This window comes from Notolabrus celidotus, chromosome 19 (genome assembly GCF_009762535.1).
Source record: "Notolabrus celidotus isolate fNotCel1 chromosome 19, fNotCel1.pri, whole genome shotgun sequence".
Taxonomy (NCBI): domain Eukaryota; kingdom Metazoa; phylum Chordata; class Actinopteri; order Labriformes; family Labridae; genus Notolabrus; species Notolabrus celidotus.
Window position 1 is genome coordinate 17,929,724 of NC_048290.1, and position 25,990 is coordinate 17,955,713.

General features: G+C 40.5%; 2 protein-coding genes across 2 annotated transcripts in view; one reads left to right on the forward strand and one right to left on the reverse strand.

The window, feature by feature from the left end:
• Positions 1-6,435, reverse strand: ppp6c (protein phosphatase 6, catalytic subunit). Its single transcript, XM_034709407.1, has 7 exons — positions 6,200-6,435; positions 3,877-3,972; positions 2,890-2,955; positions 2,613-2,754; positions 2,441-2,520; positions 1,201-1,410; positions 1-980 (listed from the first exon to the last, which is right to left on the reverse strand). The coding sequence occupies exons 1-7, from the start codon at positions 6,272-6,274 to the stop codon at positions 732-734; spliced, it is 918 nt and encodes a 305-aa protein (XP_034565298.1). The 5' UTR covers positions 6,275-6,435; the 3' UTR covers positions 1-731.
• The window catches only part of LOC117831002 (stromelysin-3-like), a 23,526-nt gene continuing 3,741 nt past the window's right edge, over positions 6,206-25,990 (forward strand). Inside the window, exons 1-7 of the mRNA XM_034709406.1 lie at positions 6,206-6,516; positions 9,253-9,473; positions 11,014-11,331; positions 18,331-18,614; positions 24,511-24,654; positions 25,474-25,607; positions 25,706-25,920. Of these exons, the coding sequence (XP_034565297.1) occupies positions 11,230-11,331; positions 18,331-18,614; positions 24,511-24,654; positions 25,474-25,607; positions 25,706-25,920 (879 nt within the window). The 5' untranslated portion in view covers positions 6,206-6,516; positions 9,253-9,473; positions 11,014-11,229. The remainder of the gene's footprint in view (positions 6,517-9,252; positions 9,474-11,013; positions 11,332-18,330; positions 18,615-24,510; positions 24,655-25,473; positions 25,608-25,705; positions 25,921-25,990) is intronic.

Genomic DNA, 25,990 nt, shown 5'->3' on the forward strand with positions numbered 1-25,990 from the left:
TTCATGAATAAAGTTTTATTGAATTTACAAAACAGAGGAAAGTCATTGAGAGCGATTCTCTGTCACAAACACGCACCAAGCTGAGTCACTCAAGAATTACACAAACACTGAGGAACTGTTTAAAGATCAATTATATTGCTTCTAGAAGCCCCTCCTCCTGAAACATTTCATCACAACATGGAATCAGGAAATAAAAACCAGCTTAAGAGTGACACCTGTCGTGAGAACACATCATGTCAGCAGAAACAGAAGACACCTTTAAAAACAATAAATTAAAACGAGTGTAAAAATGAATCAGACCAGCAGTTAAGGCAGAGTGCTGTGGGTGGCTCAGCAGCTGATTCTCACACCAGCAGTTTATTAGAGATCATCTTCTGAGAGGAGAGACTTTAAAAAGGCAACATGAGCTCAAACTGCGACAATCAAAAGAAAGAATGATAAATGTCACGTCTACGTACGCCTGTTATTGCCAGATATCACCGGGTTACGTGTTTCTGCTTCAGGGGGAGACAGGAAGTCAAAAATAATCAGAGAACCTTTTCTTTGTGATAAAATATGAAGTTTAAAGAATTGTTTCTTAAAGGGGCAGAAGAAGAAGAAGTTTGTTTTCACTACAGAAGAAATACGGAGGAAGGAACCTGAGGGGACGTCTCTCCCGTGAATGTTTTGAAATACGTTGCATATAAATAAGTTTGAGATTTCTGGAGAGGAAGGAGAACCGTTCCTGGTCATTAGAGGAAGTACGGCGTGGTTGTTCTCGGAGGTATGACGCGCTCGGAGTCGGGGACGGCGCGGAACAGCTTTGGCTCTCGTCTGTTGACGTCTTTGAAGACCATGATGGAGGCGATATTCCCGCAGCGGTAGCAGTAGTTGGGCGCCGACCACACGGTCACCAGCTTCTCGTCAAACATGAACTTGTAGCCTTCGTGAACGAGCTGGTGAGCGCGGCAGATGAGCTTCAGGTTGTTGATGTGAACAAACTGAAAGAAACAAAAGATGGTTACCTTCAAACAGCGGACGCTACAGGGAGGATAAGGCTTTTCTTTGTGTTGGAACAATGAATAAAGAAGACGGTCATGCAGAGAGATGATGACCAAGATACAACAAGACAAAAAAGACAAAAAAAACAACAAAAATTAAATAAATAAATGTAATAATTAAAAAACATCATGCACAGAGGGTCAAAGCTCCTCTACTTACCTCATTGGTGACCTTGGAGCCAAACAGCCATCCTGCTCCTCGGGGACTGATGGCCCAGGTGTCCACGTCCTCCGGGTCGGACCACACCAGGTCACAGAAGGCCCCCTTGTGGGGAATCTCTTGGTTGCGCTCAATGGTGCGAATCTGGTCCAGAGTCTTGATATCCGGTGAGAGTCCACCGTGAACACAGAGCACCTGCTCGTCGATAAGCTGAGACGAAAAATTGGCATATGTTCATATCGGGCATGAAAAAATCCCTGAGCTTGTTTCTTAAAGGGGCATTGAGACTTTCTGACCACTAGGGGGCAACATGAACCTAAAACCACACTGACACTCACAGGCTTTACACTCACTGCTGACATCTCTCATTCCCTCAGCTGATAAATAACGTTGTTTGTGTATTACCCGGCTCTCTTCCTGATCTTCTGAGCATGTAAGATGCTTGTGTCTGATTGGTCGAAACCCCTTGATGACGGTTAATAACTTTCATTATGATGAGCAACACCAGAGGCAAACTGATCACACGTCATGTCAAATCAATCCATCTCGGTTAGCATGCTAAAATGGCAGGCTACGGACATTTTCATATTGGATCCTGTCCAGCAATATGATCACCGAGTGGATACATATGATCTAATGGGTTAAATTTTAATATAATATGACTGGTGTGTTTCAAAACCTCTGAATCATTGCGGAGTGTGAAGATGCAAAATATAAATTCTTAAGTAAAAATCGGATCCAAATAAAAGCAGGGTCTCTTTTACTGGCCTGGTCCGGCTGCAGGTTTTTAGACGTACACACACAGCAGTAGTCGGGTATGTTTCTGAAAACACGTCCAACTTGTTGACTCAAAAAAGCCCTGCAGTGCAAACTCAGCTCCCTCTGGTATTTAAAGAGCCGGCTGTTCATCCTGAGTGAGCCAGAGTGATAACAAATGCCCTTGGTGTTTTTATGGCAGCGCATCTGCAACCATACTCAGTTGTTGAGAACACAGGATTCAAAGATGTTAAAGGAGACTGAGCAGAGATATATAAAATCCTTCTTGTCCTGGACTTGTCTCAGGAATCTGCTGCAGCACTCAGGACTCATGGATGGACTTTCATCCGTTCATAGTTCATCAATGAAAATAAACAAACTCTGGAGTATTGATTGATCTATGAAGGTAAAGAACATCCTATGTATGATGCAATGTTCTTATAGGATGTATCACATCATGTAGAAAAACCCTGAATAAACTCACAGCTGCCACGGTCAGCATGTCGAACACCTTTGTGCAGTACCGCCAGGCGTTTGCGTTCCCATATTTTGTTTGGCACTCATCTAAAGAAAGCAGAACACACACAGCACTGAGGTTAAATAAACATCTAATAAGTAACAGTTTAATACATTAAATATGAACACACTGAACTTACCATAAAAGCCGTACACTTGTGTGATCTGTCTGCTCTCGTGGTTTCCACGTAGAAGCGTGATACGATCAGGCCACTTCGCCTTTAGAGCGAGGAGGTGTGTGAAAGTCTCCAAGCTATAATATCCTCGGTCTACAAAGTCTCCCTGCAGGAAGGAAGAACACAGCGTCGTTAAACCAATTCAATACACATCAGAAACACAACTTGTGAATGTGCACAACGCTGGCTGAATGTGAAGAAGCAAAGTGAGCATCATGACAGACAAGTCTCAGCCACTCACCATGAAAATGTAATTTGTGTCGGGGACCTGTCCTCCGGTCCTGAAGAGCTCACATAGATCATAAAACTGAAGAGGAACAAAACAGAGAAGCTTCTTTATTCATTACAGGGAACAGGGTGGTTGTGATAAGCACTGTGTCGTGGTTGTGTCAGAGCTGCAGGTGAAACAGAGAGAAGTGCAGAGAGACAACACGGAGGATGAAGAGCAGCCTCATGGAAACTAAAACATCGGGACACAATCAGAAGATAACATCTTGATTCTTAGTTTCAATGCTTCTCCTCACAAGCCGCCCTTGCTCTCAAAGATTTATCTCCTTTATTACTCAGACAGACACACTCTCTCTCTCTCTCTCTCTCTCTCTCTCTCTCTCTCTCTCTCTCTCTGTGTGCGTCTCTCTGTGTGTGTCTCTCTGTGTCTCTCTGTGTGTCTCTGTGTCTCTCTCTCGCTAACTTTAAGAGCCAGCAAACTGACCAGGGATCCTAGGGATCCCAGGACTGTGAGGGTAACAAGAACATTTTTAATTCATTAAATGTACCAATGTGAGTGGCAGGAAAATTCCTATATTTGATCCTACAAAAAAATCTTGCAATACTATTTTCTTTTTCTGCAAAGCTCCAGAACTTACAGGTTTATAACATCAACATTTCTTAAAAATAGTAGCCAAGTGCTAATAACAAATGTCTTACTTCAAGTCTGATTAAGTCAACTAATCACGACCTTAAAGTCACATGTATTGTAAGTTTTATTTATCCTTCAAGTCAGCCTGTTATTGATTTTTTAAATGCAAATAGAATCAATGTTATTTAATAAGAAATGTATTTCATAAGTAAGCAGCTTCAGTTGAATGTAGTATAGGATATCATTAAATCACTTCCTGACGAGTCATTCTAAAAACATTAAACCATGACCTGTTAACTTGTTGGTTCAGTTTATTTATAATCCAGGGTGTGTTGAGTTCAAATAGAAGTGTGTGTCACTGGGGCGTACCTGACCATGAATATCTCCACACACAGTGACTGGAGTCGAGACGGGCTGAACGTTCGACTCCTCCAGCAGTAAATCACAAACATAGTCGCACAATCTCTGAAACAGATCAACGTGAGGAGAAGAAGAATGGTTAGAGATATTAAACAGAGATCATGAAGCAGAACAGACGTGACGCCCTGCTGAGGATGGTAAGAGCTGTCACTAATGTTCATCTTTAACAGTGACTCAGGGTTCATGTGAGTTATGTCTTTCAGTTGCATTTTCCCTCCATGGATGCATCAACTCTCTGACCTTTCACCCCCCAAAAAACATGCAGCATGGAGCATACGTGGTTTCAATAAACACATTTATCAGGCCATGATGATGACGTGTGAATTCAGAACATCCTTACATTTAAGATGTTCGAAGTGAGTTATCAAAACAGACAGCCATATTTGATTTAAATGTACAAATCAACAAAATACATTCTATATAATCAATCAACCTTTATTTATACTCCAGAGTTCATTGAGGGGAAACCCTCATTTACAATGATATGGAATCAGTTACTAAGACATTTAAAACACAAACAACAAACAAACAACAACAACAACAAGAGCATCAGAGTCGTCAGATAGGATGATTTGTGATTTGGAGATAAAACAATTAAAAGATAAAATAAAATAATACAAATAAAAGGAGGTGTAGGGGATTGATTATAAACGCACTAAAATAGGAAGGGCTTGTTGATTAAAATAATACAATAACTATATACAGGTAAACCTAGTAGAAAAAGTTACAAAGCGGGGTTAAAAGGTTGAAAATCAAGTTTTTAAATTGTCCAAGAGGTAAAAGGGCATTTGGTTCAACACGCTGCTGTAACTTATTACAGGAGTCAGGAGCAGAGAAACAAACAGCAGTCTTTCCCCTTAGTTAATAATAACTAAGTTAGTTAACGAACAGCAGAAACTTAAGAAAAAGGTTTGAGAAAAGTATCTTAAAATCAATCCTAAAAACAACAGGGAGCCAATGTAGGGATGCTAAAATTGGTGTGATTTGGGAAATGTATTTAGTTCTAGTTAAAAGCCGGGCTGCTGCATTTTGCACTGTCTGAAATTGGTGGATTGATTTTTGGTTGAGACAGGAGTATAGTTTATGTTTGTTTCCACTGATAACATGATTGTGCAGGGTGTAGGAACTCAGGGGGCAATATATTGAGATCCCATTGGACCCCACACCAACCATGCATTACTACTATATCTTATTATTATAGCTTCAATCCACAAATGACCCTAATAAACGCTTTTATAACTTCATGATGCACCCTGAAAACTGATGATCAGTAACAGATCAGATATTCCACAATCGATCAATCTTTATTTATAAAGCACCAAATCACAAAAAATGTTCTCCTCAGACTCTTTCCAAACAGAGCAGGTCTAGACCATACTCTATGTTCTATTATTAACAAAGACCTAACATCAAGACAGGATAAGATCCAGTCCCATCTTACAGACAGGACTCAGTCTGCAGCAGCAGAGCACTTCGCAGCATTTAGCAAGTTTCTTTCACTTTCCTGTCCCCGGGTTTGAATAGATCTGCACCTTGGACATGAAATAATCTTCAAAAAGAGGACAAACTTACTTTATATTAAAATATGACTATCACTGAACACATTTAAGATGATCATAAAGAGAAGTGTGGATGTTTATCTTGAAAGCCTGCTGTGTGTGTTGCCTGTTGTGATTTCTCCCTGTTGTGTTTGTAAATCTTTAAGGATGCCACCTTGAAATAGAGGTTTTAAATCTCAATGTGACTTCCTGGTTAAATATAGGTTACATTTCAAAAAACAGGGTGGAATTTTGAAAGATATCTGCTCACTTTTAATCAAAATAATGATAATAAACACCTTTAAATCTGCAGCTTCCAAGAGGTAATCTAACCCCAGGTTTAACGAATATGTAACCAGCTCCCTTTAGACTCTAGGCCTGGTCTGAGAGGTCCATGTGTAGTGGTTCTGGATCAGGATCTTGTCTCGGAACCAATCACAGGCTAACTTCAGCTCCGTGATGTAAATGTGAAGCTGAGTGATGTTGAAACTTAGTGACGGGGCTGTTTACCTCCCCTGTAGAGTAACTCTTATATAACTGTTAGCTTTCAGCAGCACAGACTCCTTTCTTTAACCTCCACACTGACGATGAATCAGAATTCAGATGATCACAAACATCAGCTCAGAAATAACCGTTACCTTAACTAGCTCTACGTAAGCTAACAAGTGTAGCCACGGTGGGTGAACAAACTTCACTCTATAGTGATAATAACATCTACATCTTCAGCTACTCACCTTTAAATCATTCTCAGGAAGGTATTTGCAGTGTCTTGCTATTTCTACGTACTTATCCAGGTCTAAAGGCGCCATGGTCACAACACTACACAGCAGAAAGATGCTAAAGGAGTTAGCGGGCTAGCTAATTCTTTCCTTCCCGTTCTTCTTCTTCTTCTTTTGGTTCAGTGACGCGCGGAGACAATTAAAGGCTCACCAGCTCATTAGCGCCCCCTGCTGGACGGACACGGTTTGAAAATGTCATCGGGGATCCCTTCATCTCTCCGTGATCTCTCCTCTTCATTTTCAAGTTTTTCAAAGTAAAATAATAACATCCGGTAAGACTTTCAAAATAAAGGATATATTAAAAAGATAACGGGTCTATTAGATTAATATATTAAGAGCAAATTCCAATATAAGAAGAGGGTGAACATATATCAGAATCGGAAATACTTTACTTATCCCGGGGGAAATTCAGTTGTTACATAATGCTCTTATGCACAGTATGAAAAATTCAAAATATGAATAGAAAGAAGGAGTAAGATAAGATATAAATACGAATGAAATAATATAAATTGGATTATTAATGAGTATATACAGAAATGTAAAATAGTTACAGTTCGCTATGTGAGGAAGGGATATTGCACAGTGTATTGCACATTATTGCACAGAGTACAGAATATAGTTCAGTCAGCAGAGGTAGGAGTTGTCAAATCTGATGGCTACAGACAGGAATGACTTCCTGTGGCGTTCTGTGGTGCATTTAGGGTAAACAAAGTGTACATTAAAAGCTTTATTTCAGATAAATGTTGGTAATCTTGAATAATGAATATATATTTTTGATTATATTATTATTATTTTTGATATTTGGTGATTAATCCTTTTTTTTTCAACAAAATAAATATTTAAAATTAAATTAATCAGGTGCAAAGGAAGTCACCAAACCATGAATCTTAAAGCTGCTATTGGTAGGAATGGTGTAAAAAACGTTACTTTTTTTTCTGCTGGGTTTGGAGAAAAGGTCATAATACCCATCGGTACTCATCGGTAAGCGAAGTAATTTGAGATTATGGAGAAATCTCTGTGTTTTCCAATGCCTATGTATAAAGTAATGTTATTATTCCCCTTGTTCCCATTATCATGGACCAATCAGAGCTACTCCCCAACCCTCTGTCCTGATTGGTCGAGTGGAGGCCCCACTAAGTCACCCTGATTGGCTGGGAAGCCATTTCTTCCTCATAGAACCATAGACTGTATAAATATGGACGTAGTATCCGTGACGTTACCCATCTGTTTCTGAAGAGCTGTTTTGAGACCAATCGTTGGCGGCAGCCATATTGCTTCCATGGAGCCAGTGTGATGTAAAGAGGCGGAGTTTGAGCCTCCTAGCCAACAGCTGTAGTGTTCCCGCAGGCAGCTGTGCCTCTCATTGGAAGATTCGTAATCTCAATATCTTCGAAATTGCCGCGTTAGAAAAAATTCACCCCCCTCACAGTGAGAGCACATCGAGAAATGAGCTATCCAGACTACACTCATCTTTTGTACCAGTCTGTAAACATGTTTATTTCTGCTGTAAAGATCGTCTTTTTCCCATTCATGTGTATGTGACTTCTGGTACTTCCGGAGCCAGCCTCAAGGCGGATCCTTGATGAACTGCAGCTTTTAACACTTTCGTATTGGATTCGTATTTTTAGACCGGAGGTTGCTGCTTGCATAGAACACGCACAACAATCTTTTGTGGGCGGGGTTACAACAGCACAGAGGGGAGGGGTAGTGCTGACATTCGACTTCTCTCTCTGAACTGATGTTTATATCATGACTACCAACAGCAGCTTTAAGTAAAACCTCTGCCTCACAGCACTAGAAGTCCAAGCCTACAAAGTCTGTCTTTGAAAGATAAATAAAAGATTGTTTCTCCCTAACCCAAACAGCACAGTGGTCTCTCCAGCGAACACCTATTCAGAGACAGTTTTCTGCTGAGTGCATGAGGTTTGATGGTTTGATTGCACACCAGCCACCTTGGTGGATGTTATTAAACACCCCACACTGCCACCCACTGGCCAGATGTTGCATGAAGTTATTTATTAGAAAAACAACAGCCATATTATTCACCAATTATTGTGTCAGTATTATTTGGTGTGTTTTTCTGGGATGATTTAAGTCCAAATTCAACCTCATATTCTCACATAAAATATCAGCTGTCAAGCTGTTAGCAGCCTTCAGCTAAAAACTGTCAGCAGTGGGAGTTTTTTCAAAGATACAACCTTCATTCTTGAGAAACGAAGCTGAAGCAGAAGTGTTAAAAACTGCAGTTCCTTGAGTGTCCACTAGAGGCTAGCTCCAGAAACACCAGAAGCCACATACACACCTATTCAAAAAAGCTGATCTTTACAGCAGAAATAAACGTGGAAAAAACAGCTTCGGTCTGAACACCTCATTTCTCCAGCAGCACACACAGTAAAGCGCTGAGATTCTTTTGTAATTTGTTAGTTATGAAGATATTAAACTTAAGTTCTGCATAATTAGGGGCATGGCTGACTTGACTGACAGGTGGGCACACTGTAGCTATTAGAATGGAGGCTAAAGGCTGCCTTAACCCCACCTCTTTACCTGTAGTTAAGTCATCCGAAAGTTAGGTTGAGTTCAGCATTTCCAATATGGCGGCCGCGACCAATCAAAACTCTGCTTCAGAAACAAATGGGTGACGTCAGGGAGACTACGTCGCTTTTGTACAGTCTGTGATGTTTTCTTGATGAGAAATCTACAAAATACAAATTCAAGAACTCGGATGTGGATGAGCTGAAAATGTGTTTGTGAGAGGAAAAACTTCAGTTATTTTGTCTTACTATGTCCTCTCTGGGTATCAATGTTTTGCGTCCAGCATCACTCCTGTCTCTGTGAGTTTGTGAATCTCAGAATTCACTAACTGAACCTGTGACGGAGCTCAAACACTGCTATGAAACAGCTCTTAAATCTATACGGGGAACATTCAAGCTCAGACATCCACCTGTCAGCGCGTGAAGTTACACATGATGAACTGTCTCTGTTATCAAACATAAATCTGTGTCTTTCAGCCAGACGTTCCCTCTGCTGTCAGTCTGAGGCTGTTCCTACAAAGAACCTGAAGAGTGTTCCCTCCGGACAGAGAAGCAGCTGCTCTGATTACACCGCTGCTACGAATCAGAGGAGGAAACTCCACAGCAGACAGAGGATCATTGTTCTCCAGACCGGCTGTGGTTAACCTGTGGAGGAGAAGTCTGGTTAAGGATCACATAGGAGTTGAGTAAAGTGCTGTGTGAGTCATTTAGGAAACTCTGGTTTGATAAAGTTGAGTAGGAGGAAACTGAGACCTTCACCTGTATTTACGAAGAGTCTACTAACAAAGGTTGACGTACCTGAGAATCAGACAGATCTGTTAACGCACACTCAGATTCGTCTGTTTCTCCTCCGTTCAGACTGATTTATAACCTGACCTGACTCAGGCCGATCACAATCATTCCTCTGATATGAGGGTGCACACTGTAACCTCTGAGTTAACTATGATTAAGCTGGTTTCAGTGACTAATTTTAAAGGAAAGCCCTGGAAATAAAATGATTAAACACTCCAAGGAAACGCTGTTTAAAACGTTAGAGATGTAAATGATGACAGGAGAGAAGATGTAAGATCTGCTGGTGTTGCACCCATGAAACAAACGAGGACTCCGTCTTCTGTTTGGTGACTTTATTCACCAAGATGCTCTGTTTTTAAACTGTTTTTCAAAAATAATATTCCTGTCATAATGCCTCATTAATACAAATATTTCTAAGCTGCAACAATAGCAGAGTCAAAATCTAGAACCTCTTCAGCATGCACTCGTGAAAATTTCCAGAAGTTCCTGCTCCTTAAATTTTCCTGAATAGCCTTTTCACACACATCCCTCAAATCATGAAATTTTAGCTGTGCACAGAGATTTTAGTCCTTTATGCTGGGTTCAATTTTTGCAGAGGTTTTGCCAGGAGGTTGATCAGAAAAAGTTACAGTAAAGTTAAGGTAAAGATTTAATCTGTTTGTGTTCCCACATGCAGCCCGTCCTGAAAATTTCAGGAGTTTTGTGCATGTGTGAACACAGCTGCTGTCTGTTTTTATGTAGTTCCCAGGTATATTATAAATAATAATAATAATAATAATAATAATAATAATAATAATAATAATAATAATAATAATAATAATAATAATAATAATAATTGATATGACTTATATAGCACTTTGATAAGTACCCAAAGTAACTTTATATGGAATGAGAAAAATAACAGGTAGTCCTCTGAGTTTGTTTTACTTATTGCAGGTATTCTCTTTCTTTTCTTGTCTTTGGACTTTTCCTCGTCCACACCTGTTAAAGAAACTGAAGGTGTGCGTGGACCCCTACAATCATTAAAACCGTCCCCTGCAAAAGCTGAAGAAGAAGAGACATTTCTTAAAATCAGACAGTCAGAGGGGACATTGATGCACAGTTTGATTCAGAGAACTTTCTACCTGATGAAGATCATCCTGTTGCATTTGTATCCCTTTACTCTGCAGTCATTTCCTTTTTTTTATAGGGTCATATACCGGCATAAAGTCATATTTATCTTAACAGTTAAGACTTATATAGCAAGCTATATAAACAACTTTAAATCAAAGGAGTTATTTGTCTTCCTCAGGATTGTTTTTATAAAGATAAATAAATAATTAAAACTCTGAAGCTACTAAACAAACTCCTTAAAAGGTGTATTTTAGGATGATCCTCTCTGTGTTTCTGTTATCAGGTTACAATAACTACTTAACTTTCTCTTTGCATTGCTCTTGAACTTTGTAGGTTTGGAATGAAATGGGTTAAACGCAGCAGTGCAGCTGAGCCGACTCGTAAAAGTGTCATTAAAGGAGGACAAAGAAATCCGTCTGCAGGCTATAAGATCCCCTGCCGTCATTCATTCCTTCACACTCTTCCTCCTCAGCGGCAGCCTTCACTAAGCCTCCTCCTCCGTCTGCTCTGCTTCACTGTGTCTGTGCCAGCCTGCGTCTCAGCAACAAGATGATGTTCTGCAGCAGCATCTTGGCTTTGCACCTTTTTCTCTGTGTTCACTCTCTGCCTGCACATGACCGGAGAGCCGTCAGCAAGCACAAGCAGCTGCAGGTGAGTCCAGCACTCGCTCAGGAGGTGAAGAGGAACTTTAAAGAGTAGAGGAAGGGAGAGCTGCAGATCAGATTAGAGTAATAGAGGACATGTGTGACAGGGAGACAAGAGACTGAAGCATGTTAGTGATTTAATGTAGCTCACAGTCAGTAAAACCTGAGCTCATTAAACTTTAATAAAGTCAGAAATGAAGTCATGCTTTGTTCCTCGTTTAGTTCAGCTGTAATCGAAGCGGTGCTCTGTTTTCAGTCTCTGTTAAAGCTGAACGTTAACTTTGAGCTCAAGCTGTGAAGCTTTTCTTCTTCCTTAAGTGGCTGATGTTTGCAATGAAAGTTTTTTACAGGTTGTGATACTTTCTGAACAACCGGTGCTGCGAAAATGAAATATCTGCAAGCTTGAATTATTTACCTCTGCAAAACTTCTGCAGTGAAAATGCATTTCAGTTCTCCTGACATCCAGAGATAAATATTAATATTTGACAAAACCCTTCTTGTTCTGCCTGCAGGAGCATTTTGCATGCTCTGTTTTTGTGCTTTCTGCCAGATTAGGTCAACTTTAGTTTCAAACTTTCTGCACCTTTGTGGCTGAAGTCTCACTTTCCGGTGTATCCGTCATCAGCATGAGTTAGACAGTGAAATTAAACAAGCAGAGACAAGTCATCTGGCACCCGGTGGAGGATCAAAACTTGTCTTGTTTGCTGACTCAGGAGAAACGGAGAGAACAGCAGAAAGCTGCTCTCAGAGATCAGACTGAGCTGCTCCTTCCACACTTTCTGTTGTTTGTGCATCGCTCTGAGCGTGTGCAGAAAACAAGCAGAGCTGCCAAACGTGATGAAACTATGAAAGAGTCCTCCATATGATCCTCATGTTTAGGTGCTTAAGTGGTCATTTAATACGACTTAATGCTGACAGATTAATCTTTCAAACATGCAGTCAAGCCCCGACAGCAGAGCACAAGCTCTAAGACTCTTTAAGGACTCAGATGATGTACATTTTTCAGGTAATGCACTTGTTATTGCACTAAACTTCCATTCCTCCTCACACTGAGCTTCTTCTTCTTAACTTTACTTCTGCACAGAAATCGACTCTTGGCAAGATTGATCAACAAAGTATTAGAAATTCCAATGAGAGCTTTTGTTTCATTAATTTGAGTTATTTCACTTGAATGAAGGCATAGCATATATATAAAGTAGGACCATGCTTTACCTCGAGGACAGTAGGTCAAACACATTCTTTAGAAGGACCCATGTTTACGTAAAGAGTCCTCTTGTTGTTTATATTGGAGTGAAGTATGGGAGGAAATCAGGTGAGGTGACGTAGAGAGTCACCTCACCTGAGGTTCATGGTTTGGGTGGATCAGTCGGTCAAACAAGGACTCACACCCAGCACAGCAGAGGTGTTGTTATAGGTGAGGTCAAGAGTCCACGCTGAGTTATTCACACTGACTCATGTTATGATAAAAAGGTTTATTATCATAGGAAAGGCCTATCAAGGTTTCTCCTGTCGCTCCGAGGTTTTGATAATGAAAGATAATTATACATTTTACACCCTCTGGTAGCTGCAGTTCTTCTGGAGGTGATAAAATCTGATTTATTGTCTGCTAACATCCCAAACAGAAGAATACTAAAAGCTGTCATGCAGCCAAAGCTCATAATCAGTCAGTCTGTATGGAGCGCAAAAGCAGGAGGAACACAATCCAGCGTAATGTCGGCTCCCATGGTTGTAAACCTGAGGAGGATTTCTTTCTCTCTATAAACAGATATCTGCATGAAGAGCAGCTAACAATCTGTTCTAGATCAAACATTTGCACTGAGACACAAATCTGCTTGATGCTGTGTCAGTAAAGACAATCAGTGCTTAGATTTCCTGACTTCCTGGAACGCAGCATCAGAAACGATGGATCCCACCATCAGGGTGGGCAGCAGGTGTTCTAGAATTCTGACATCAAAGACAGAATTCCAGAATTGAAAAGTTTATCATGTTTATCATCAGGAACTCTAGGCATCAGAAGGAGCCGATGAGTCCTGAGAACAAAAGTATAAAAGTCTTCTGGCAGTTGGATCCGATGACTCTTGATACGTTAACTTTGTCATGAAAATTATGCTTTCTGGGCTCCAAGCAGCTTTCAGAAACGTAAGCATACATAAATATTTCCAAAGGAGATGATTCTTCAGAGCTCGCAGCTGCTCCAGCATTGTTTGGTTGTTCTTCCAGAGTCTGAACTGTTTCTGTTCTTACTGTGTGCTCTAATAATTACAGTAAAAACTTTGTTTTGTTCACATTAATTTAAGCTTTGTTACCATTTTCATCATGACTGCACTGAGATGAGCTGCAGGGGTTGAAAACAGAGGATCAGCCTCTCATTTCCATCCTTTCTAATCGCTTTTATCCTGCAAACATTCCCCACACTTGGCCTAGTTGCTGCATCTGTGTACAAAACACAGAGTACTTGTGGATATTTAGGAGTTTCTGTGGTTAAATATTTACTCTTGATGGATTTCTTCCACATCATTTATCTGAAGTTCTCCTGCAGCCGGAGTCTGAGGAGGTCCATCTTGTCTTGTTTTTGTTGTGGTGGTTAATGGAGTCTGGTCTTAAAAGTGGTCGAGTTAGTCATCCTGGTAATGTCAGATCAGCATCCTCAGTTACCCCTCATGCACACACCCTCCGTGTTACTCTGCAGGGACCTGATGTCATGACTGAACGGGGACTTTCCAGACATCTGCTCCCCGTGTGTGATGCAGCTCTGTGTGTGACTGCGTGTGGTGCAGTTTTTCATGTCATGTGCATGTTTATACCTGCATGCACACATTGTAGTTAAATGTTTGAGTGACATTAACAAAGACTCCCAGATGTAACATATGCCACCTCCTAGATAAAACAACAATGCTCCTCTCTGTAGACGGCTCAGGGCTTCATGTGGGTTAAAGCTCGGGCACGTCAGTTTGGAGAGAGAGGGAGAAACCGCAGCGTCCTGCTGCGACACGCTCCCACGGATCACCCCATCACACTCAGCTTTGTTTCAGAGTCATGTGACTTTGTGTTTATGCTGTTTGGATGAAAACTTGCTTCTTGCCCAAACGGTTCCTCGTTTCTGTCACTCACCTTCAGTTAAGCAGCTTAGCAAAACCTGTGGCTGCAGTTTTATTAAAAAACCTCCTCAATCCTTCCACACCAACCACACGGCCTGTTACCGTGTCTGTGCTGCAGAACTCAAACCTGTTTGAGTCACTTTTAGATTGAAGCCGTCTTCAAATCAAACTGCTTTGTCTGACAGGCGATATATTAGAAAATTTGGTGTGGTGAGCAGATTCCTGGGTTACTGTTATTGGATACCTGGGCCAAGGCTTCTTCGTCTGTGTACTGGTAATCGTTCAGACTCCTCCAGGAGTTTTAGAAACCAGAATGAAGTCAGGTTAACTGAGGTCCTCTACCTCATACTATTATCTGCACTCAAACTATGTTAATAAAGATCAATGAACAGTATAAGTCTACAGAGGAGAGCAGACGGGCGTCAGGGCTACGTTAGTCTCTGACTCTTTTGCCTCCACAGACAGTTTTCCTGCAAACAACAAAAGCTTGCTCAGAAGTTACTCTTCTCCTCTTCCCCAACGTTCCTCCTCTACTCTGATAATTTGTTGCACACAGAGCTGCAGGAGCCTCATTGGTCAACAGAGCTGTCAATCATGGTCTTAACATGGAAGGAGGTTTGGGCAACATCAAAGGCAACATTCTAGAATTCTGTCTTTAAGATCAAAGACAACATTCTAGATTTCTGCCTTTAAGATCAAAGACAACATTCTAGAATTCTGTCTGTACAATCAAAGACAATATTCTAGATTTCTTTCTTTAAGATCAAAGACAACATTCTAGATTTCTGCCTTTAAGATCAAAGACAACATTCTAGATTTCTGCCTTTAAGATCAAAGACAACATTCTAGAATTATGTCCGTTAAGATCAAAGACGACATCCTAGAATTCTGTCTTTAAGATCAAAGACGACATCCTAGAATTCTGTCTTTAAGATCAAAGACAACATTCTAGAATTCTGCCTGTAAGATCAAAGACAACATTTTAGAATTCTGTCTTTGATCTCAGAATTCCAAAAGAAAAGACATTCTAAAGAAGAGTCAGATCTAAGCTGATCCTGCTTTATCCCTTTTTTTTTATAACATCAATTACTAATTCAAAGTAAACTAGTCAGAAACATTAACCTGTTTTTGGATTTTAGAGTTCTACCCATGTCCCATCTGTTAACATGGAGGGGGTGGGGCTTATGACCTATACTGCAGCCAGTCAGCAGGGGGAGCTCTTAATGTTTTGATACAACTATATATTTCACATTGCGAGTCTGTAACAGCCCTCAACAAAGATTCGCTATCATCACGATGCCTTTGTACTTTCATTTGCAGCCTCCTTACATTTTGACATCTTCATTGCTTAAAATTTAAGAAGCTGTGATTGGCCCAAACTACATCAGGTCATATTAAATCAGTCTATACCAGAGGGGGAACGTCAGCTATGATCCAGTGATACCCATTAATTACACGTGTTCATGCAGAAATCCGTTTGTGTCTTGACAGCATAATGAATGACTGTATTTGACCCAGAAGGCACTCCTGAGAGACTCTGTTGTTTTGCAGTGACTCAAGCTGAGTTTGGTTTTTAATTGTTTAACACTTCAAACATCAAACCTTCTTTTGAAATCGGAAAGTCCTCATGATTGGTGTATTTGTTTAACAATCATGTTGGGTCATTAATCAATAAATTAGACTTAAATCCCCCTCGCCACAGGGCGGAGGAGACTGAGTCACATCACTGAGGTTAGAGCTTAAACTGACCTTTCGTCTGTTGACTATTCTAATCCTGTTTGTTTCACCTTCAGCTCCAGAGCACAAAGAGCACAGGTGTTTAGTTTTATTTCACCGATTAGTGGTTTCTATTGTAGATTCATATATCATCATTTTACTCTGACAGGCTCTTTATTACAGTAGCTCAAAGCAGTGAGACTGTAGGTGGTCTGATATCAGATCAAAACAGTACAAACATGTTTTCCAGAATCACCTGAGGTAACAATCCCAATGTTTGGTTTGAGAAACCGAGGAGTTCTTAATTTACCAACAACTGATAAGTCTGCGATATAAGATATATCAAGATATTTGTTTCTGAAATGAAGCCTTTGTCATTAAAATAATTCGCACTATGCTTCAAGTTCTAGTTTAACACCTGTTAAAAATGATTGATTGACCAATCAGGTATCTGCATGAAGAGCAGCTAACAATCTGTTCTAGATCAAACATTTACACTGAGACACAAATCTGCTTGATGCTGTGTCACTAAAGACAATCAGCATTTAGATTTCCTGACTTCCTGGAACGCATCATTACAAATGTTGGATCCCACCATCAGGGTGGGCAGCGGATGTTCTAGAATTCTGACATTTAAGACAGAATTGATGTCAGAATTCTGAAAACAAATGGAACATTCCGTGAAGAGGGTCAGACCTAAAAAAACATCAGTGTCTCTAATCCTCTTTCATAGACCTCCAAACATTGTAAAGGTAGTTTTCTTCTCCTCTTGAGGACAGACCTGACAAAGCTTGACTTCTGACTTTTGACTAATCTGCATCATGATGTTGTTATTTCAGCAAACTTAAGATCCGTTCATTACAAGAACATCACAAGAACATCAGTTTCTGTTTCAGGTTCATACCACTGAAGGAAGCCAGAGTGAAGCCTCTGTGGAACTGTTTACAGTGAAACTGAGACTCACCACAAATAGATAAACGGGCAAACTTTTTGTGTTGATCTGGACCTAAGGGATAAATGTGTTATACCCTTACAGGCAGATTTGTGGAGTTGACTGACTGGCTGTTTGATGCTATCTCAGAAAACCTCATTAATTTTTATGTGTCTGTTATCTTCCCCTGACATGTTTTATTACTCTTGTGTGCACAGTTTATCTCCTTAAAGATGTTTTTAACTCAAACTCTGTGACACCTGAAGGGATGCAGAGAAGTGAAGATTTTTTTATCATTAAATGTTTTAGGTTGCAGCAGCAATATAATAATAATTTCCACCCCTCTTCCCACAGACGTGTATACTGTAGATCCAACTCGTCTTGACTTTAAATAGTCCACTCAGCGTCTGTAAACCTGGGCCGTGCCAATAATCACAGGTTTCCAGGACAGCTGAGCATGCTGGCTTCAAAAAGTCAAATCAGCAGGACTGAAATGAAACAGGATGAGTGAGGAGTGAAGTCATGACGGTCACCCAGACATCCATTAAAAGCTCAGATTAGACAAACGTCAGATTAGAGCTGTCGACTGACAATACAAACTATTTAAAGATGCCACTCGGGATTGTTTCGTCTGCTCAAGGTGTCTGCCATCACACATTCCTTCCTTTAATCTTAAATCTGTACAGCTCATAACATGAAATTCACTGGAATCATTTTTATCCAAGCTAAAATGAGGTCAGCGATCGCGGTGGCTTTAATTCAGAGTTTGCAGACCAAGTAGATGCACGTAATTGATTAATTATTAAAGATACTGTCAGTTTTTTTTCCTTTCTTTGTATTTCTGTTTCTATTTTGTGCTTCATGTCTTGGTTCATATCTGTTTATATTAGTATCCTTATTTGGCATCCCTACATTTTTTCCAATAAATATTTCTAATGTTATATTGTCATATTTACCCAATCTGACATTAATCTTACTTTCTAGCATTTCTAACACTTAAACATATCAATAACATTTCAGCAAGCCTCCGGTTTGTGTTATGCTTTGATAAAAATAACAGGATTTGGATTTTTTGAGCTTAACACAAGCTTTAAAAAGATTTTTAAAAAAAGGTTGCAGGCTTCTGAAATACAAGAGGGTATCATCAGCATAAACGTTGACATTGCAATGCTCTAGCTTAGAAAATAGAGCACTTTGATATAACTTATAAGACTATAAGATAAAGACTGTCCCTGTATGATGACTGTGTCTTTATTTGCAGGGATGGGATCACAGTAGCAGCCATGTTGGTCTGAAGAAGAGGGGGAGACATGAACAGGACACGCTGAACAAAGACTTCCACATGAAGACTGTTCTGGTGTCCAAAAATGACACAGAGTTCTGGAAGCGTCCTCGCTGTGGGGTCCCAGACTATCCCAACTTAACGCAGATGGGCCTGTCGTACTTCAACCTGAAGAAGAAGAAGGGAGGCCTGAGCCGACAGCAGCGTAAGAAGAGGTTCGCTCTGTTTGGAGGACGATGGGAGAAGAATGAGCTCAGTTACAAGTAAGAGAAACACAAATATTCAGCTGTTAACCATCACGTCTGTCTCTGATCGATGTCTCATGGACGTAAACGCTTTTGGTTTAAAGTGTTTGTAGGTTTAATTTGTCAAAGAAGCAAAGTAGGCAGTGGCTGCAAAAACTGTGTTGTAATTAGAAGCTGTGTTCCTGGATAATTGTTATTTTGAGACGTTGATATTTGTCTCATGTGTTTACCAGTGTGGTCAGTGTGGCAAAAGCAGAGGTCTGAATCCTGTCATCATGACCCCATGCTGTGAAACTCTGTGTGTTTGTGAATATATGCTTGTGTTAACAGTCAGGCAGAGTCTTGTGCTGTTTACAAAAACACTCTGACAGGATGAGAAAGAGACAGTGTTATGTAGGAATAACCAAATATGTACAGTACACATGAGAGAGAGCGTCTCAGGGTATGCAGTAAACTTTAGAGTTAACTGGAAACATATTCTGACAGCAAGAGAGAAAAAAACTGTACACATGCACAGCTGCTTATTATGCCCCTCACACAAGAAACACAAGCAAGAGCCAAACTTAAATATGACGCCATGAAGAGGACGACAACCTTAAACCCTTAAATCTTCTTTAATCAATGGCCAGAACAACAGTGAAGCAAATATCATGTGAAAGGGGTGAACTAATTTCAAAGCTTGTTCCAAAGAACAACTGGACTTGGTTAAAGCTCTTACAGATGGTCCACCTCATTCAAAAGGCTTCTTTAGATCTATAATGACTGCTGAGCAAGGCTTGAAATATAAACCTCTGTGGGTCATAAGCATCCTGATGATCTCAGTGCTTAGTCATTACAGTTCCCTGTCACAGCAGACTTATTGTTGTTGTTGTTAAGAGGACTGCTGACCTTGTTTCTCCTGGGTTTGTTAATACCCTCTGTTGTAAATGAGCTGCCTGCTCATCTGTTTGTAGTGAGTCTCAGTTTTACTGTAAACAGTTCCACAGAGGCTTCACTCTGGCTTCCTTCAGTGATATGGACCTGAAACAGAAACTGATGTTCTTGTAATGTTCTTGTGATTAACAGGTCTTAAGTTTGCTGAAAATAACAACATCATGATGCAGATTAGTCCAACGTCCAAAGTCAAACTTTGTCAGGTCTGTCCTCAAGAGGAGAAGAAAACTACTTTTACAGTGTTTGTTTGTTGAATGGAGGTCTATGAAAGAGGATTAGAGACACCTGCTCCCACCCTGATGGTGGGATCCATCATTTCTGATGCTGCGTTCCAGGAAGTCAGGAAATCTAAACGCTGATTGTCTTTAGTTACACAGCATCAAGCAGATTTGTGTTTCAGTGTAAATGTTTGATCTAGAACAGATTGTAAGCTGCTCTTCATGCAGATATCTATTAATTGAGAGAAAGAAATCTTCCTCAGGTTAACAACCATGGGAGCCGTCATTACTCTGGATTGTGTTCCTCCTGCTTTTGCTCTCCATACAGACTGTTTTATACAATTCTGGCTATAAATAAGAACCAGAACTCTTCTCCTACAGAAACCCAGACTTTATTACAGATTTTACATCTCTCTTTGAGATAGTAAAATAGTAGATTATAGGAGCTAGGGCTGCAGTACAGCTTATAGTATTCTCCTGTTTGGGATGTTAACAGACAATAAAAATATTTTATCACCGCCAGAAGAACTGCAGCTACCAGAAGGTCTAAAATGTATAATTATCTTTCATTATCAACACCTTGGAGTGACAGTAGAAACCTCAACAGACCTTTCCAACGATAATAAAGCGGTCAATGTTAAACCTGAAGACCGAGGAAACTATTAAAAAGAGAACTCAAGCCACGTTTCCTCGTTCTACCGATTGAACCACCTGAACCATGAACTACTGTGACCTGCACTCTTTAGGTCACCTCACCTGACTTCCCCCCTATACTCGCTTCAATATAAACACCAAGAGGAGTCACTGCCTTCATGTAAACATGGCCCCTTCTAATGAATGCTTTTGACCTTCGTCTAGTACCTCATGCTTTTGGTCTCCATACAGAGAGCTGTTTCTCCTGCAGCCTGCTGACACCTGATTGGTCAATACAGATACAACTTGGACTACAAACAGACCTAAGAACACTTCTCATGCTACAATTCACAACCATTTATATGCAGAATAAACTTATTGCAACTTATCATGGCTTTGTGTCACAGCTGCAATTTTCATTATTTCACAAAGTTCCCTTTTTTTACCCAAGCAACTACTCCTTCACCAGAATAAATATGAACATGCACTTTGCATTGTTTCTGTAGTGCCAGCTCATTTGGCACATCTTGGGCCACCAGCATGCGATGTGGTGTCATTTCTCCACCGTGAGATAAGACTGGATAGTATCTAGTAGGGGGAGATAGTGCAGTGTTAAGTACTTTACAATACAGGATTATCTCATAAGTGGTATTTGAGACCTAATCAGAGCTAAACGAAGTAAGTATTGACCTTCCATTTGTTTAATTGACAGAACTCTACCTCCTAGTGAGAGCTGATTATCTCCTCCAGAGTTCGCTGACACATTTGCGATGTGGGTTACATACCAGCGTTGTGTTTACAGCTTGTGGCACTGCCATTAAGGTACCAATAATCTGATATGGCAGGCTTAAACATGCTTCTCCTACACATTCTTGTCTCATAGAAATGATGTTTGGATAATACTAAACTATTTTCCAAATCACAATGTGTTGACAAAGTAATCACCGCCTGGATTATGTTCAACAAAGCAGAAGCTTTGGGGATTCTCCCCTGAAATAAAAAAGGATTAGAAAAATATTTTCTGCACTTCTTCATGCCTTTGTCATAACCCAGCTACTTACACACACCACAGTGAGATTGATAACACAGATACCACGCCTCTTTAAATCGTTTTGTTCAAGAATTAGAAAACATGCATTAAAGCGTGTTTTACTCCCTGCAGATTAACTCTGTAATCCTGCATTTCAACATCACATGCAACCATGGGTATAAACTCTATTTACAAAACACAAAAAGTTAATTTATAGGCTTACAGGAGGACTCATCAATTATCATGTTTTGTCTCAGCCCTCCTGACACTTGGACAAATAGGTTTATCAAACTGCCCTTCCGTCAGTCAGTTTTTGTCTAGTCACCAAACCCTGAGTCTGAGTCGAGTCTCGAGTCATCAACATTCAAGTCTGAGTCAGCGTAGAAGAATCCAAGACGAGTCCCCATTACCTGAGGGTTAATGAGGAAGACGGCTGCTACAGTCAAAACTACCAACTGTCTGAACCTGACATAAAGTATAATCATATGCATTGTGCATATCGATATACCCTTACATAATGTAGTATGTCTAGAAAAACATTAACTGAACAAATTGAAGAGAATAGCCGGGCTGTTCCTGCAAATAAGGTTGATAGTGGAAAAGATGAATTATTTATCAGCTGTCAACTATGAATCTTCAGGGAAACACACATCAATTGGAACATTCTATTCTGCTTTGATGTGTTCCATTCCATTCCATTCTATTCTCCTTCGATGTGTTCCATTCCATTCCATTCTATTCTGCTTTGATGTGTTCCTTTCCATTCCATTCTATTCTATTTCGATGTGTTCCATTCCATTCTATTCTCCTTCGATGTGTTCCATTCCATTCCATTCTATTTCGATGTGTTCCATTCCGTTCTATTTTCCTTTGATGTGTTCAATTCCATTCTATTCTCCTTTAAGGTGTTCCATTCCATTCCATTCTATTCTCCTTTGATGTGTTCCATTCCATTCCATTCTATTCTCCTTTGACGTGTTCAATTCGGTTCTATTCTCCTTCGATGTGTTCCATTCCATTCTATTCGTCTCTGATGTTTTTCCGTTCCACTCTGTTCTCCTTTCTGCAGAAAGATTCAGTATGACGTGGGATCAGGTTGTTCCTGGTGTCACTTTTGCTGTTGAGATTTAATTACTGGTGTTATGGGGTTTTGACCAATCAGGATCAAGTATTCAACACAGACAGGTAATAACTACATGTAAGAAAGGTGAGAAAAGGGGCACATATTTAAGACTACTTAACTACCATCCTTAGCTTCTTAGCGTATGTGTCAGTCATTCCACTTGGTGTGAATCTTGTAACTTTATGTTATCAGACACTGGTTAAACAGAACTGCCTCTTTATATTGTTCAGCTGTGGGGACGAGCTCAGACACGACACACAGGATGTAATATGAACAACTTTACCTCCGGCACCCATCACTGACAGTGTGAAGGGATTCCCCTGGCACAGAACAGGTGGCAGGGTGTGTGTATGTGAATGTGTGTGTGTGTGTGTGTGTGTGTGAGCTGCTGCTGTGTAAGGAAAAATGCATGTATCAGATATTTGGTGTTCACTGTTTAAATAACCCCCGGGTTGTTTAATTTGATGCTCTAAGATAAATGGATTCTCACTCTGGTATCAGCGCTAACACGTTAATCCCACGGTGTGTGCGTGCCAAATGTGGCATCCCCCAGAGCTCAATTTTAGGACCACTTATTTTATTTTACAAGCTCCTTCTTGGCTTTACTCCTAAGAAATTCAACCTTTCATATCATCTGCTGATGACTGCAATTTGAAGAGCAGATCCATGTTGCAGTGCTTGCTCTCCACAGCCTCTTCAACTCCCTTAACTGACTAAAAAAACTTAACTGATCATGTTTGGCTTCTTTACCTCCCTCACCAGCCTGGCCCGCCTGCAAATGTGCACAGTTGGTGAAGTCATTCATGGTTCATTAAATTTTAATAAACATGTCAGTTTGGTTTGGCAAATTCTCCAAGCTTAAGCCTTAGCAAAAATAAAGATGTTTTTTTAAGTCTCAAAGCATCCATGAGGAGTTTTTACTGGTTAGGAAACAAACTGTATGAAACGTAATGCCTCTTTGTGACCTATAAGAACAATCAAGACCATCAATCAACCATTCAACCAATCAACCAACTGATCAATCTTTTTATACATAGTGCAAAATCCCAACAAATGTTCTAGAGGGGTAATAGGGCCCTATAAAGTCTTTAAGATATGAAGGTGTTAGAAGAAGGATATTAAGTCCTATTTCAGAATTTGACTTCATCAGCAACCAATTTTACAATATAATAGTTTTTGATCGTTGTAGCCGCAACGAGAGGGTCGGTGTCAGATGAGAAATTAGAGCATGGTGAAGAAAACAGCCTCTTTACTTTTTCTACACCAAATATTCAGAGAAAGAGAAACATTTCACTGTTAAAAGAAAGCAGGATGAGACAGTTAGTTTGGCTTCATGGCAGGAACACTGCAACATCCCGGAACCTATGGCAGTCATCTAATAGATATAGTTTTGGTGAATGTCTTAAAACAGATAAAAAGCATACAGGAGAAGCTAACTATCTGCTCTTAGATGTTGGTTCTCTGCACCAAAGTCAAAGGCAATGCACAGAGATGGAAGTCTTATCAGAGTCTTTATCAGAAACAGCTCAATATACGGGAAACCCCGATAAGCTGGACGTCCGAGAAGCTGTTCTCATCCTCAGATACCAGCTGATGGCTTCCATGGTTGAGTTCTGGCTGACCTGTACTTTAGTTATCAGTGAAATACAGAATCGATCTAAAGATCTTACAATTAGTATTCAAAGTCTTGAATGGATTACCTCCACAACACCCTCCTGATCACCTGATTTACCCGGGTCCACTTCCCGATATCTTCTCCTTTGGTATGGTCCATTTAAAGAGCTGTGTGACTTCATAACGCTGTGCTGTCTCAGTCAGGTCTTCAAAGAAGAAGAGATTTTACTCTCAGTGGATTTCCCAATTAGATAAAGCTTTGTCTGTACTGAGCTGGGCTCCTGTCAAAGCCCTTCAGATGAAACTATTTTCAAATGTTCAATAAATAAACTAACAGGATTTGATTTGTGTTGTGTTCATCAGGATTCTGCGTTTCCCGTGGCAGATGAGTGATGATAAAGTTCGGAGAGTCCTGCAGGAAGCTTTTAGTGTGTGGAGGGACGTGACTCCTCTAACCTTCAGAGAGGTCATCACGGAGAAAGCTGACATCATCATTGACTTCAACAGGTAAGAGATACAACGTATAACTTTGTCCACAGGGAGCGCCAAAAGTGACATAAACAGACCTCAAAAAGGAGGTTTGTCTCATGATCAGGGTCATTTATTTTCAGACCAACACAGTATTTTTGGGGCCTTAACTGTACTAACGTAGGAACATTGATACGGTTTAATGTTAAGACATGAGGAGGTGTTTCCTGCCACAAACAAAGGCATCATCCTTTGAGTGGAGGGATAGAGGACTTGTTGGAAATACTGTATGTGTAACCAATGATTGAAATAACCATGTAAATACAGAGCCACTGTTAGCAGCCTTCTGGTTTCCAGGTGATCTTTCTAACTGGAACATAAATCTTTGGATCCTTTTGTTGGAGCGACCCAGGAAAAACAAAACGAGGTGTTTCCCAGCCAAGCCCCAGAGCAGATTACAACCTGAGCGAATACAACACAGGACTTGTTTGGCAGGGTTTATAACAGTCAGCCTGCGGCTACGTTTTTATCAGCTCCGATTAGTCACTTTGGCAACTCATTCACGGTATTTCCATGTCATAACAACGCTCTTGTCTCACCGTGTTGCATTACACTAGAGTTTCATAAATACTACTGCCAAGCCCTTGTTTTGTTTGAGACATGACCTTCATCAGATAATTTCATAACTCGCACCTGAATGCTACTCCCATCTAACAAACTTCAAGGTCATGTCGATTTTGGCAACTTTCTCTCCTCCATTTTTATATTGGTGAGCAAGATGAACGTGTAGAAAAAGCTCCAGATGAATGACGTTATATAAGAGAATACTGCCGTGCAATAAATGGAGTGCTTGTGCAGGTACTGGCATGGGGACAGCTTACCTTTCGATGGTCCCGGAGGAATTCTCGCCCACGCCTTTTTCCCCCGGACACACAGACAAGGAGAGGTTCACTTCGACTACGACGAGCACTGGACATTTGGGAATGACGTTGGTGAGTAAATCTGAGGATCTCTGAGGTTAACAGAGCTTCAGTGTTGAATCTATCCTGGTGTTCGGCTCACAGTCCTTTTGTCCTGTCGCTCTGGTCAGGCACTGACCTCCTGCAGGTGGCAGCTCATGAGTTCGGTCACGTCCTGGGCCTGCAGCACTCCATGGAGCTTGATGCTGTGATGAATCCTTTCTACAGCGACTCCTACCCTCTTCAGCTGAGCGATGACGACAGGAGGGGCATCCAGTATCTGTACGGCCCGCCTCAGCATGCGTCCCCTGACATCACAGAGACCAACGAGATTGACTTTGGAGTGGTAAGACGATGAGCATGAACTGCACAGATTTGTATTTTGCAGCTTCACCTTTATAGTCCACAGATAAATT